Source organism: Anticarsia gemmatalis, chromosome 14, assembly GCF_050436995.1.
Source record: "Anticarsia gemmatalis isolate Benzon Research Colony breed Stoneville strain chromosome 14, ilAntGemm2 primary, whole genome shotgun sequence".
NCBI classification, from domain to species: Eukaryota; Metazoa; Arthropoda; class Insecta; order Lepidoptera; family Erebidae; genus Anticarsia; species Anticarsia gemmatalis.
The window spans coordinates 5,402,065-5,415,337 of record NC_134758.1 but is presented as its reverse complement, the minus strand read 5'-3'; the positions used below and the strand labels follow the sequence as shown (position 1 = coordinate 5,415,337).

At 38.1% G+C, this 13,273-nt stretch overlaps 1 protein-coding gene across 1 annotated transcript in view; it reads left to right on the top strand.

The window, feature by feature from the left end:
• The window catches only part of zfh2 (Zn finger homeodomain 2), a 119,880-nt gene that overhangs the window by 44,939 nt on the left and 61,668 nt on the right, over positions 1 to 13,273 (top strand). The window contains exon 4 of the mRNA XM_076122679.1: positions 141 to 2,973. Within this exon, the coding sequence (XP_075978794.1) occupies positions 141 to 2,973 (2,833 nt within the window). The remainder of the gene's footprint in view (positions 1 to 140; positions 2,974 to 13,273) is intronic.

Here is a 13,273-nt window from a genome sequence, read left to right as displayed (position 1 = left end):
TTAGTAACGACTTCCCTTAGTATTCGGACTTACCTGCTTAACGTGCTCGTAGATAAATAACCCTTTGACAAGCTTTGAAAACTTGTTTCGTTTCATGTTTTAAATAGCATTGGTTTAACTGAGATTTCTTTTGTTTGCAGGCTAATGCTGCAGCGGGTCAAAAGAGAGCTCGCACTCGCATTACTGACGAACAACTCAAGATTTTGCGAGCGCACTTCGACATTAACAACTCGCCTAGCGATGAGGCCATCGCGAAAATGGCACAGCAATCTGGACTCGCCACAAAGGTAATCAAACATTGGTTCAGAAATACTCTCTTCAAGGAACGTCAGCGCAACAAGGACTCACCATACAATTTCAACAACCCACCTTCTACAACGTTGAATTTAGAAGAGTACGAAAAGACTGGCGAAGCCAAGGTTACGCCTTTGGATTCATCGGCAAGCTCTGATGAGGGCAAACCACCACCAGAAAAGAAAGCAAAAATCGAAGATAACACCTTAATGATGTCACAAGAAGTGAAATCAGAGCCAAATGATGAACCGACAATGGAAGAGAAATATAACTCGTATGATGATCGTCATCAAGAGGATAAAAGCTTTATATTTCCTCAGGCACCATCACAAAGTCCTGCGCCAATGAGCCAGAGTAGTGACCATCATCAAAACAAATCGCGACCACAAACTCCAACCCACATGTCGCTAAATTCACTGATTCAATCTCAGTTAGATTCAATTCCGGCGACGAGTATACCTCAGCCGCCTCATCCGTCGATGCTACCACCAAAACTGAATCCTAATTTCACGTCCCCAAACTCCGCGCCCCCGAACGTCCTACCTTTGACCCCAAATCGCAGCCTCAGTCCTGGCAGGGGACCGGCCGATTTCGGACTTTCCGGGGGCAATTCGAACGGATCCAACAGCTCGGGGTCTTCTGGCAAACGCGCCAACAGAACTAGGTTCACTGACTATCAAATAAAAGTATTACAAGAGTTTTTTGAGAATAACGCATATCCCAAAGATGACGATCTCGAATATTTATCAAAGTTACTGGGATTGAGTCCAAGAGTGATTGTCGTGTGGTTTCAAAACGCTCGCCAAAAAGCAAGGAAAGTTTACGAGAATCAACCAGCCGCAGATCCACCAGCGAGTGCCACGGATGATGCCAATAGGTTTCAACGCACTCCAGGTCTCAATTATCAATGCAAAAAATGCCAATTGGTATTTCAGAGGTACTATGAATTAATAAGACATCAAAAGACACATTGTTTTAAAGAGGAAGATGCAAAGCGATCAGCTCAGGCTCAAGCTGCCGCAGCTCAAGTGGCTGCCACATTAAGTAGTGAGGACTCGAATTCGAGTAACGTAGAACACCATACTCCTCATGTGCCAGTTTCACCGGCACCACCGCGCACACCAACGCCAGCAGCGCCTAACTACCCAGTCTCGCCAGCACCTCCAGCACCTTTGACACCAGTGACTCCTTTGTCTCACACACCCCGTGAAGAAAAAGATGGAAATTTTCAGTGTGATAAATGCAACCTAGTCTTCCCTCGATTTGATTTATGGCGGGAACATCAACTGGTTCACATAATGAACCCAAACCTTTTTCCCACCTACCCCCCAGATTCCCCTTTTGGGATCTTGCAGCAACATGCTCAGCTTCAACAATTAAACGCAAGCCTTGGTAGCGAGGAAGCTCGTCACCCTTTAGTGGCAGCACTTAATCAACAAGTAGCTAAGAGGAAATTCGATGAATTTGAAGAAGTTGATACTGGGGAACAGCCTAAAGACAAAAGGTTGCGAACGACTATTTTACCTGAACAACTGGATTACCTCTACCAAAAATACCAAATCGAATCAAATCCTTCGCGAAAGATGCTTGAGAATATCGCGCGCGAAGTTGGACTAAAAAAACGAGTGGTACAAGTTTGGTTTCAAAATACACGAGCACGTGAGAGGAAAGGACAATTTCGTGCGCATGCACAAGTGATAAATAAACGATGTCCGTTTTGTCCAGCTTTGTTCAAAGTAAAGAGTGCACTAGAGAGTCATCTGAGCACGAAACACGCGGATCAGTGTGCGAGAGGTGAAATCAACGTGGACGCGCTTCCCGACGAAGAACTAAGTACAGAATCAACTCCCAGTTTTGGATCCCAACAAAGTGACCGGCAGCAAAATTTTTCCCAAGCGGGGGCTCCCATGTTGCCCCCTATTTTTCCACCTTTTCACTCAGACATGGAGAAATTTATCAAGCAGTACAGTGAGGAGTCAATGAAGCGTTATGTTAGCGAGTTACAAGCGCATGCCGCCGCCCAACAGAACGGTGGTGGTAATAACGAATCATCTGAGCGACGACCAGAACATGGAAAATCAGAGATACCTTTAGATCTCAGCAAACCAGTAGATCTGTCACGACCCGGATCAGACGCCGATGAGCGGTCTGACACCGCATCCGAGACTATGGAGTTCTACGAGGAAGATGAGCCTACGTCCCCACTCGGCCAGCAACAATCAACGCGGCCTCCTGGCAAACGTTATCGCACTCAAATGTCATCCTTACAAGTTAAAATAATGAAATCATTATTTGGCGATTACAAAACTCCTACTATGGCCGAGTGTGAGGCGCTTGGACGTGAAATCGGTTTGCCTAAACGCGTAGTGCAAGTTTGGTTTCAAAACGCACGTGCCAAAGAAAAGAAGGCGCGCTTAGCCGCCGGGCTGGTAGAAGTATCAGACGCGCCGCCACCGGAGGAGTGCCGTGTTTGTGATTTCAAATATAGTCACAAATACTCGGTACAAGACCACGTGTTCACGCGTGGCCACATCGCGGCGGTGCGCGCGCGGCTGGAGAGTGGCGCGGGCGCCGGTGATGACAGCACGCTCGCCCTCATGCAGATGGCAGCGCGCCTCGAGGGCGGGATTGGCGGAGACCTGCACAACGCGTTCCTGCGACCGCAACTTGCTGGAAACGGTGAGTGTACGACTTGACTGCGGAATGCCTCGCCTAGTGCTTGCGAGCACTGAGCGATGTCGCATCCTGTTACGTAGAACCTCGCAGCGGCGAGCTTCGCTCGGTCGCATTACTTTCTGACTAAATTCAGTTGTAGCAATAATGCAGTTAATCGCGAGTTGAGCGAAGCTCATTTGGTGCCGTGACGGTCGTTGCTGTTTTCCTACTAGTGAGTCCTTTTGTAAATAAAATTTTAGGTGTAACTGAAATAGTTTAACGATACGTATTCGTAGTGTCGGTGTTCTAATAGTTGATAAACTTGTTCTTTATAGCACTCAAACTTAGAATTTGGTAATAAATAAAATACATAGTCTAAATTGTACCGAGATGAATATGCGCCAAGTCGGTCGCTACGATGCGAAAGGTAATGGCGGCACGTACACAGCCGATTCAATCTCAGAAATTATTTCGTAATTCAAATAATTACTGAGTACCTATAGCTCGAAGCGTGGCAACTGTAAAAAAACATTACTCAATGTTCAAATTATAATATAAGTCCCAAATTAGTGTGAAATAGATTATTTTTTCGTCCTATTGAGTTGTTCGGTTTCTCTCAATTACTTAAAGAGTCAAATAAGCATATTTAGGCTGTGTCGGGTGCTACGAGCGCGGCGCGGGCGCATGGCGCGAGAGGCGGGCCGCGGCCGGTGGGCGGCCCGTCTAACCCGCCACTATACAAATGCAAACGATACACAACAATGGTAGGAGTTAGGACGCGTGAAGGACGTTGTATATCTAATGGGACCGATCTGGCGCACATGCATTTCGCTCCACATGAATAATCAATTATTTAAATGACGCCAATCAAAAGACTTTCTCAGAAACGGTACATCAGTCCATTGTTCCTTTTGTTTTTATTACCTTATTATTATAAGAAGTTTGCTCTACATATTATATATTGAACACCGACACCGCGGAGCGGAATAGACTAGTAATCTGTTGCATAATATTATTCTTCCTAGTTGTTCGTATTTAAAACTCCTATTAGGTATTAGCGACGTGTCGATTGTTGTAGGATTGTAATGAAAACCAAATTATATATTTTAGAGAATTTAAATGTTTTAGTTATTATGTAAAGTCATAGCGAAGCCTGAAGTCTATAATTATTTAAAATAAGGTGCCTTGTAGGATCCAAGTGTTTTTATGTAAATTATTTTTCTGAACTCCACTGTAAATAGTTAAAAAGTATACTACTAGATGTAACGATGTGCATTGTAAAATTATCTCGAACAGTGTTCGTATTGTGTATTTCGATAGTTCTTATCTATAGGTAGATATAAATATATTATTTGTTTCGTAGAGGCATCTTAAGAACTTGTGATATAAATGTATCTAATTAGTTTACTTCGCATATCTTTCGCAAGGGTCTCGGCTATGGGCGCGAGCCTAAAAGTACAAAAATACATACAGACATAACATAACAAGTTTGTCGGTGTACATAATAATGACGCGCTTAGTGTCGTGTGGGGTCCTGCCGGCTGCAGTTTTTGCTATTCTCTTGTCGCATTTACATAAGAGTGGCGCGCGATTGGGGAGTTAGGCGATATGCAAATATTTTCTTCAAATTTGAATGTGGCGTAGGTAGTGTTGAGCGGGGCGCGGGGCGCAGCGCGTGCGCCGTGGCGCGGCCCTGCGCACGCGCCGCGGGTGCACCCGTTACGCTCTTATTTATTACGTGGAAATTTTCGCTACCGTCTTCAAACACCTTTATACGTCTCTATTGATCTTTCAAATGCAAATAGCCCAGTTTACCGTACAACATAATACTATATTATTTACTGCGTTTGAATACATACAACAGCATTATGGTTTTAGTTTGAATTTTTAAGCATGTTTATTTGCATATCGCTTTTTGTTATTATTTTCATTTTTTTATTTTTGTTATGTTTGTATTTATTTTTGTTCTTTAGTTTTACTATTATTTTGTTTGTCATGTAGATACCTAAACGTATTTACGTCAAGGCGACTGACGTACACCTTGATATTGCCTCCAATACGACTTCCAATAATTTTATTATAATTTGTATAATTTAATTTTTAACCTAATTTTATGCGATCTGCATTTACTGTTGTTCAGATGACATTATTCTAAATAGTTATTTGAAACAAAGTCCTGTGCCAGCCAGTGAAAGAATTCTTTGGTATTTTACGGCGACAATTTCTCGCCCGTCTAGGGAAAGATTGAAAGTCTTGTAAACTGAATAGTATTATTATAATTATTATCTACAGTTATTATATTTGCAGAATTCGTTGAAATAAATGCAATATTTATATTATTGAATTATGTTTTTTTTTTTGTTTTGTCTCCTTGGTTCCTTTTATCCTATGTTTTTTTTTATTTGCTTTTGTTGTAGTATATTTATGTGGAATGCAATGTGAGGTAACAAAGAGTGTTTAAACAAAGCTGATATTTTTTGGTAGAAAGTCTCAAGCTAAGAGGTGGAGAATTATCGAATTATTTAAGGGCAGGTGAGCATTGGAGATAATTGGAAATGTAAAGTATCTCACGCAGATAGTTACAATGGCGTCGTAAAACTTGTACCTGCGAGTTAAAACAAAGATGTACCTTTTGTCTTTATTCTAACAAGCTGATAGTTCCTTTAGAAGACGTGAAATGAATATTTTTTACGTAACTACGTGGGAGGTGGTATGATATATGATTCACTTGAATATTTGGACAGTTCTAAATCATCTGTTTGTTAAAAACATAAACAGATTGCTAGTTTAGTTCTTAAACTATCTCTAATTTATTAGAATGTGACGATCGTGACGGCACAATGCTTATTATAATATGCCTTGACTAGAATTAACAGAAAACACAAACTATCACTGCATGAAAATCTGCAAAGAAACGCAGCACTTGTACCTTACACAAACATTATTACACATTTACATCCAAACTCATCCAAATTGAAAATCAGATTATAACTTAAAATGAACTTTATCTATAGTAGTATAAAGTTCATAGTTATAGAAGAAAAATAGAACAGCTTATCACTAAGCTGAAGAATTTGACTAAATAAACAAAAGCAGTCTTAAATCCATTACATTGTTCTCAAATACTTGAAAGTTGTCACAAATGAATTGCTTTAACTTGTAACTAAAATACTTGAATTGTTTACCCTTATCAATTTTACTTTTATTGATTACAAATATTTCTTAGTTAAAATGGCATATAAAGTACTGTTAAGAACCTTTGTCTCTCTTTTCAATATATTCTACTAGCTGACCCGCGCAACTTCGCTTGCGTCACCTAAGAGAATAGGTCAAAATGTTCCCCGTTTTTGTAACGTTTCTCATTGCTGCTCCGCTCCTAATGACCGTAGCGTGATGTTATATAGGCTATAGCCTTCCTCGATAAATGGGCTATCGAACACTGAAAGAATTTTTCAAATCGGACCATTAGCTCCTGAGATTAGCGCGTTCAAACAAACCAACAAACAAACTCTTCAGCTTTATAATATTAGTATAGTATAGATTAAAGTCAGAATAATTATAATAATTTATTTAATAAAAAAAAAGTTTTACAGCTGTACGCTTAAATCTATACTAATATTATAAAGCTGAAGAGTTTGTTTGTTTGTTTGATTGTTTGTTTGTTTGTTTGTTTGTTTGAACGCGTTAATCTCAGGATCTACTGGTCTGATTTGAAAAATTAGTTCAGTGTTAGATAGCCCATTTATCGAGGAAGGCTATAGGCTATATATATCATCACGCTACGACCAATAGGAGCAGAGTACCAGGGAAAAATGTTACAAAAACGGGGAAAAGTATGATTCTCTTATGTGACGCAAGCGAATTTGCGCGGGTCAGCTAGTACTAAATATGGCTACGAAAGTAACATAATTAAAGGTAGTGTTTTGATTGAACTTTGGTACCCACGGTAAGAATAAACTTGTGTTGTGGGCAACAGTGCTCTCTCAAATTAACTTAGAATAAACAAATGTTGGAAGTAGTCGAGCTGTACCTTAATAATAATGTCTTAAAACATTACAATTATCGTAGAACAGTACGACCCTGAAGCAATACAACAGTAGTAGGTATCACAATCAGACCCGAACACTAACTATCCGTCCCCACCCACTCTAATTTAAATTAAAATAAACGATATCGTTACACCTTACATTATTTACAATGCGCATATTTTTTGCCTCCCACTCACCCAAAAAATATTAAATTACATCGAACAATTGAAAAACTAAGGCTTCATAAAAAATGCTCCCGTTACCGATCAGGCTAATTATTTCATTGTAAAACGCAATATATAGGACGTGCTTGAAAATAAGCCTTTTTGTTGGAATACAAAAGATTTTTTATGGAATCGATATCATGTCGGTAAGTAGGCAGATCATTGCATCATGGTGAAACGGGTGATCATTATAAAAAATGTATGGATACCCGATGGATTTAGGTTGGATTAGACAGATGTGAGTCTATATTATTATTTGGATAAAAAATTTGGATGGAAGCCATTTCATTCCGAATATTGGTTTGATTTTATAGTTACAGCGAATTAAATCAGAATTGTTTGAGTATCAATATTAATGAATTCTCCATTTCCTGAAGTGAATACCTTCTTCTAAGCCTTATCACTTAAGGTTTGAGTAGTTAAATAGATCAACTTACATTTTTTAGTCGATGTTCTTAAACAGAAAAAGCTACATAACTATAGAGCTCTACCAAACTTGTGTAAGGGACATTCACAGATAGTTACTTTCTATAACAATCAAACTATAAGCCAGACAATAACACGATGCCATCAAAAACATTCTGTAAAAACCTCAAGTCTCGCCGTAAAAAGTTGTGAGATCTATATAATATAATACCAAGTCGATTAATCTATTTAGTCTCTATCTCTACTTAAAAGACCTTCTGTCTTAAGTTATTACGTATGTTGTTATCATGCCAATTTAAAAAAGAGAAACGTTTAAAACAAATAAACCGACCTGGCCATCGCATGATTTGCGAGACTAGAAGTTAATGCTTCTGAAATGTTAATGGTGAATTTGTGTTTTCTTGCGATGACCAAGTCGATCTATTTGTTTTAAACGTTTTTTTTTTAAATTGGCATGATAATAACATACGTAATAACTTAAGACAGAAGGTCCTTAAGGTTAAGGTATATTGCCAAGCCTGAACTTCTGAAAATCGTAGTTTCTAGTTGACAATTATTAAAGTACCGAAACAAATAATTCCTATGCCTATAAAGCAGTACATTACTAATAAGCTATCACCACCACAAATTATAACTATGGTAAAGAAAATACAAAAACACTTATGTTAGTCTTTTTAGGTAAAGTTCGAGTCCTTGTTACTTATTTTCTAAAATTCTAAACAATAAAACATCTACTTGGCTAACCTATTTCCTTTCGCAATTGATTAAAGTTCGAGTTATTGATCAGTAAGTATGAATCAATATTAAAAATAACATAAGTTTTACCTATCTTGGAATGCATTCCTATTAAGTTCCAAACTTCTACGAATCATATTCATCCCAAAGATTATGAACATTACTGAAGCCTAAGGAAAAACCAAATCCATCTCTTTATGCTCGAATATAATGGTCTTGAGATTTAGTTTATAAAACAGAACTGTTTTCTTAAATCTCTCGTCCAATGTTCAACAACATAGGGGAGACATCTTGCCAGAGAAAATGCACTCCTCAATGCGAATTGACTCAATAATAAAATTAAAAGTTAAATTCTTTTATGCATAGAAAATTCTTCAATTACATCTCAGGATGAAATCTTAACATTAATGCTTCACTTTAATATGAGCTCTACACGCCGATGCACTACACCAATCAAATCACACATCGCAGAAGCTTAACAGGCTAATATCGCAGTACCCCTGGGATCACAACAGAGCTCCTTACAATCAAGTGATAAATAGAGCGAGGTCATATCAATCCACGAAATAAGACGCACGTATCATTTTTTAAGGCGCGATCAAGTGACACTACACAAGTATACGACCTTTTGCTTCTACGTGACCAAACAAGATGCAATAATTTTACAAAAAACGTAAAATTCAGGTTATCACGTAACTCTTTAAGATACGACACGCTTGTACGTATCCGTTGGCTTAAAAAATATATAGAAAATCCATTGTAATAGAAGGTTGGGGCCTCGCAACGAGCGAATCGTGAGGTTGCACTGAAGGCTACGTTTATTAGGAAGACAGTCTATAATTGTAGTAATGCTTGAAATACTTAGTTCATTCAAGCTTACAGATTAGTGACGGAGTGTATTGAGGTGTTCACAGACCTACAACTGAACAATACTAGTGACCTTCTTATGAATTCGTTGATCATTCTGCTTTACAATAATTGTACACATTTTTTGATGACAAAGAATTAAGGCACATTGTTATATAACTTAATATAAGTTGTGACTAAATAAGTAGGTAGGTACAGTTTTTATATAGCAAGTAGGTAACTACACTATCCTAACTACGATAAAGCATTGCTAATTTCCAAATATCTACGTAATAAAGTGACTGCCTGAATAGAAACCACGTACATGGTGTGTAAATGTATCAATTCATTTACAACATAAGATATTTTTGAGTCAGAAATTAAAAGATTTGCCGTTATGCGCAATCCCTTGCGTCACTCACAATACAATGTATGTCACATAGACATATCTACATACATTGTGGCTTGTTTCATTATGTTCGTACGCTGTCAAAACACGTTGTTGTTCGTTTGTTGATGAACGCTATCTCCCGTCACGCTACATTCGAGGCCCAGCTTCAGTCGTAAACTCTCAATGGCGGCGGTTTTACGCGAATTTCGTAAGTAACCGTTGCAGTCGCCGATAAATGATCACAAAACGCTTTGTTAACACGAAATCTTCACGCCAAATCGTGTTTTTACTTTGTGTAAAGATTATTTGTTGAATAGAATATGGAATCGCATTGTTCGTCTCCTCAATAAAAGATAAAATGTGAATACGAGGCGGACAGTTGATGTATGGTGACGATTACACAAAACTGAATAAAATTTGGAGCGAAATTTCAAAAGAAAGTTGTATAGAAATAGAGGTAATTTAATATTTTCTGTCAACGTTAATAGATATGACCTCCTCGCTACACTGATTTATTCATGATGAGGCAGCTTACAAACGTTAAGTAGGTACTTATTATACTTATTAGGTACACGCATACTCGACTGATTCATGTAGTAGAAATCGATATGCAAACTCTTTTAAATAGTAAAACGAGATTGTAAGTCTCGGTGGGGTGAGGGGGCGGGGGCGCAGCGGCTCACAGTTCGCCCTGGAGTCACGTCGAGACGTCCCAACCCATTACCCGCTCCAAACCGTATCGACAAATAACCGCCAATTATTGGAACGCTCTACAATCTTTTTACAATTTCTTCTCCGTCGGACGTTATTATATTTCTATTAAGCCTTTTTTGTAATCAAACTACTAATGATTCGATTCCATTTCCTAGGCCGACGTGCCGCCTCCGCAATGTTAATGACACTACGTAATTAGATCCGGATGGTTTGAGGGCGTTGACTCGACTGCGGTGCCCGACCGGTAGATAATAGCAAAGTGTCAATTTTACTAAAAATATGGTAATTTACAACGACCGCCATCTTGTGAAACGGTTAAGACAACGCGCGGTAATGAGTCGCACCGTTAAAGCATTGTAGCCAATGTTCACCGCACGTATCTAATTGTTGATACGACTTGTTGAGTGCCGCTTAATATGTTACTCATATCATCATAACTGCTCCCCTTAATGATCTGCTCCACTGTAATCACGCTTTATTAAGCTTCATTGTTACAAATAAATCTGTAACTGTATAGAGTCTGAAGGAAGCTTTAAGATTTCTGTGCAGTTCGACCAACTAGAAAAAAATATAATTAATTTTAAATCCCTTCTACAGAGCCTTTTAAATACTCAATGAACTTCACACCTGTCCAAAGCTACATGTAAGCTACCCATTGTCCTAAGTGCTTACAGTTTAGTCTATGTACATATGTATCAAAAAGCCATAGCAACTTTATAACATCTGAATTGAAAATGACTAATGGTACGTAAAGTGTAGGTACAAATTATTTTTACGATATGATTTTGTAGAACAAAAAACCACAGCCTATTCAACTAGAGATAAACTGTTTTGTTTCACGAGTGTGAGTCAAGCGTGGGGAAATCCCAATCATAATAAAACTAATTTGTTTATGAATGTGTCCGCAGTCATTTTAACATCATCTTAATATAACTGATTCTAAAAAGGCACCTACGTATATTTTATAACACTGATTGGTACCACTTAAAGTCCTTTTATACAGTACAGTTATACTCTGATTGAAGAAACAAACAAGTACATGAAGAAAATTAGTTTCGTAATGGAGTGTCCACGGGTACCGAACAGTTAGTCGGAGTCGCTAGTCGGTATAAAAATGTCACCTATGTAGTAGTTGTTTGAAGCGGACAGAGACGGTCCAAGCATCGTGACTGTGGTATCTACCGTGTCCGATGACAGTTCTCATTGCCAATTAGAAGTTCAATCACCGACGTCAATGGGGGCCGGGCAGAAACGAAAAAACAAGCATTGTATCTACAGTCATGTTTCAATTTGTGAAATTGATTTGTGATGCGACCAACGCCACATTCGTTACTTATATATAGTTAGTTTTCTAATCAAAACGACATCACGACGCATCGATAACAATAGATGGTTCTTGTCAAGTCATTTCATCATCAGAGATCATTTGGAGCTCATTTATTCGCGTGTATATAAACAACACATATATAATGACTTTTTTTCGAACAATAATACGTTTCAAATGATTGATGTAAGAATGTTTACAACAATAATATATTAATTCAAAGCTCACGTAATTAGGCGTGATTTCCTTAGGCAACAATTTCTTTGATGCGGCTCTATTCATCATTGAAAGCTGAATAATTTAATAGAGATGTATGGGCAACGACAGAAGCACGCGGAATGAATGTGTAAAACTAAGTAAGATAATAAAAGATTCTCGTTACTCGCCACAAATTGCCATTACATAGTTAAGTTAATGACCATTTCCACATTTACCAGCGAGCCTACACGTAAAGTCAGTTGAAACATGGGTATTATGCGTACGGGAATTGCAGACAAAGTGTTTTCCGCTTGTTCGCGCCACAATTGTCGAGGTAATTAAGGATGTTCATTGAATTTGAGTGCTTTAATCGAGAATAGGAACCGATTACTGTAAACTTATAATGTATAAACAAGATAATCCGGCGTCAAGGCTTTTTAATCGCATTTGTGAGGCTTCGTATGAAACCGAACAGAAAGTGTGAAAACACTTAGCGAGTGGTATCGTCACGAATACAGTATTACGCTAATGTTTCTTTAACAGGAGGTAGAGTTGCTCTACATTCACGTATTTACCTAAAACCGTGACGATCTTTTGGCATCCTTTTCAATTCGTTTATAGAAGTACACATAAATAATTATAAATAATTTTAATATAATTTGAAATTCCTTGTTTCATAACTTCTGTTATTCTTAAGAATATTAAATACTTCGCTCTTAGGTGCGAATGCAACAGTTCGGTTTTATCTAAACTGGATAAACTGGCTATTGACATAATTCGGTAAACGACATTTTGGTATAAATGACACATCCCACACGAAATTCCGAAGCAAATGATTTACCTATTGTATTGGCTTATCAATCGATACAACCTGTTGCTTGTAACTCCGAGATACTGCCATCTATTGAGCGCAGTTTTAAACTCGGAACAGAGAATGATAAATTCTTTGACAAATAGGTAAGACTGTTTTTGAGGTTTAACGATTAGCTGACATGGTAAACAGAACAGCTATTTCTTGGTCTTTGGCCCTAGATAAAGTTATACATTAGCTTACTTTTTACGAATAGAGTTTACTTTTCTTTAGTTTGAAACAAAATGGTAGAGCATACAAACAGTCATCGGTTTTATAATTAATCAATGACTACACACACGTCAAAGACTCCTATGAAACACAATCACACTTACATTATGTACAAATTTTCAAACCCTTTTCAAAGACGAAATTGTCTCATATACACTGCAACAATGCATTTAATAACTAGGAAGACGCCACATTACGTAAACTTGCTTATTAATGTGCAATTACATACCCAATATTTAGCACAGCAAACGAAATGAGTTAATAAACAGTCAGGGAAATTAGCAATCTCGGAAACCAGCGGTTGACGACAAAGTAGCAACCTTTACACCCGGTTATTAGCGAACAACTAGCAAGGCT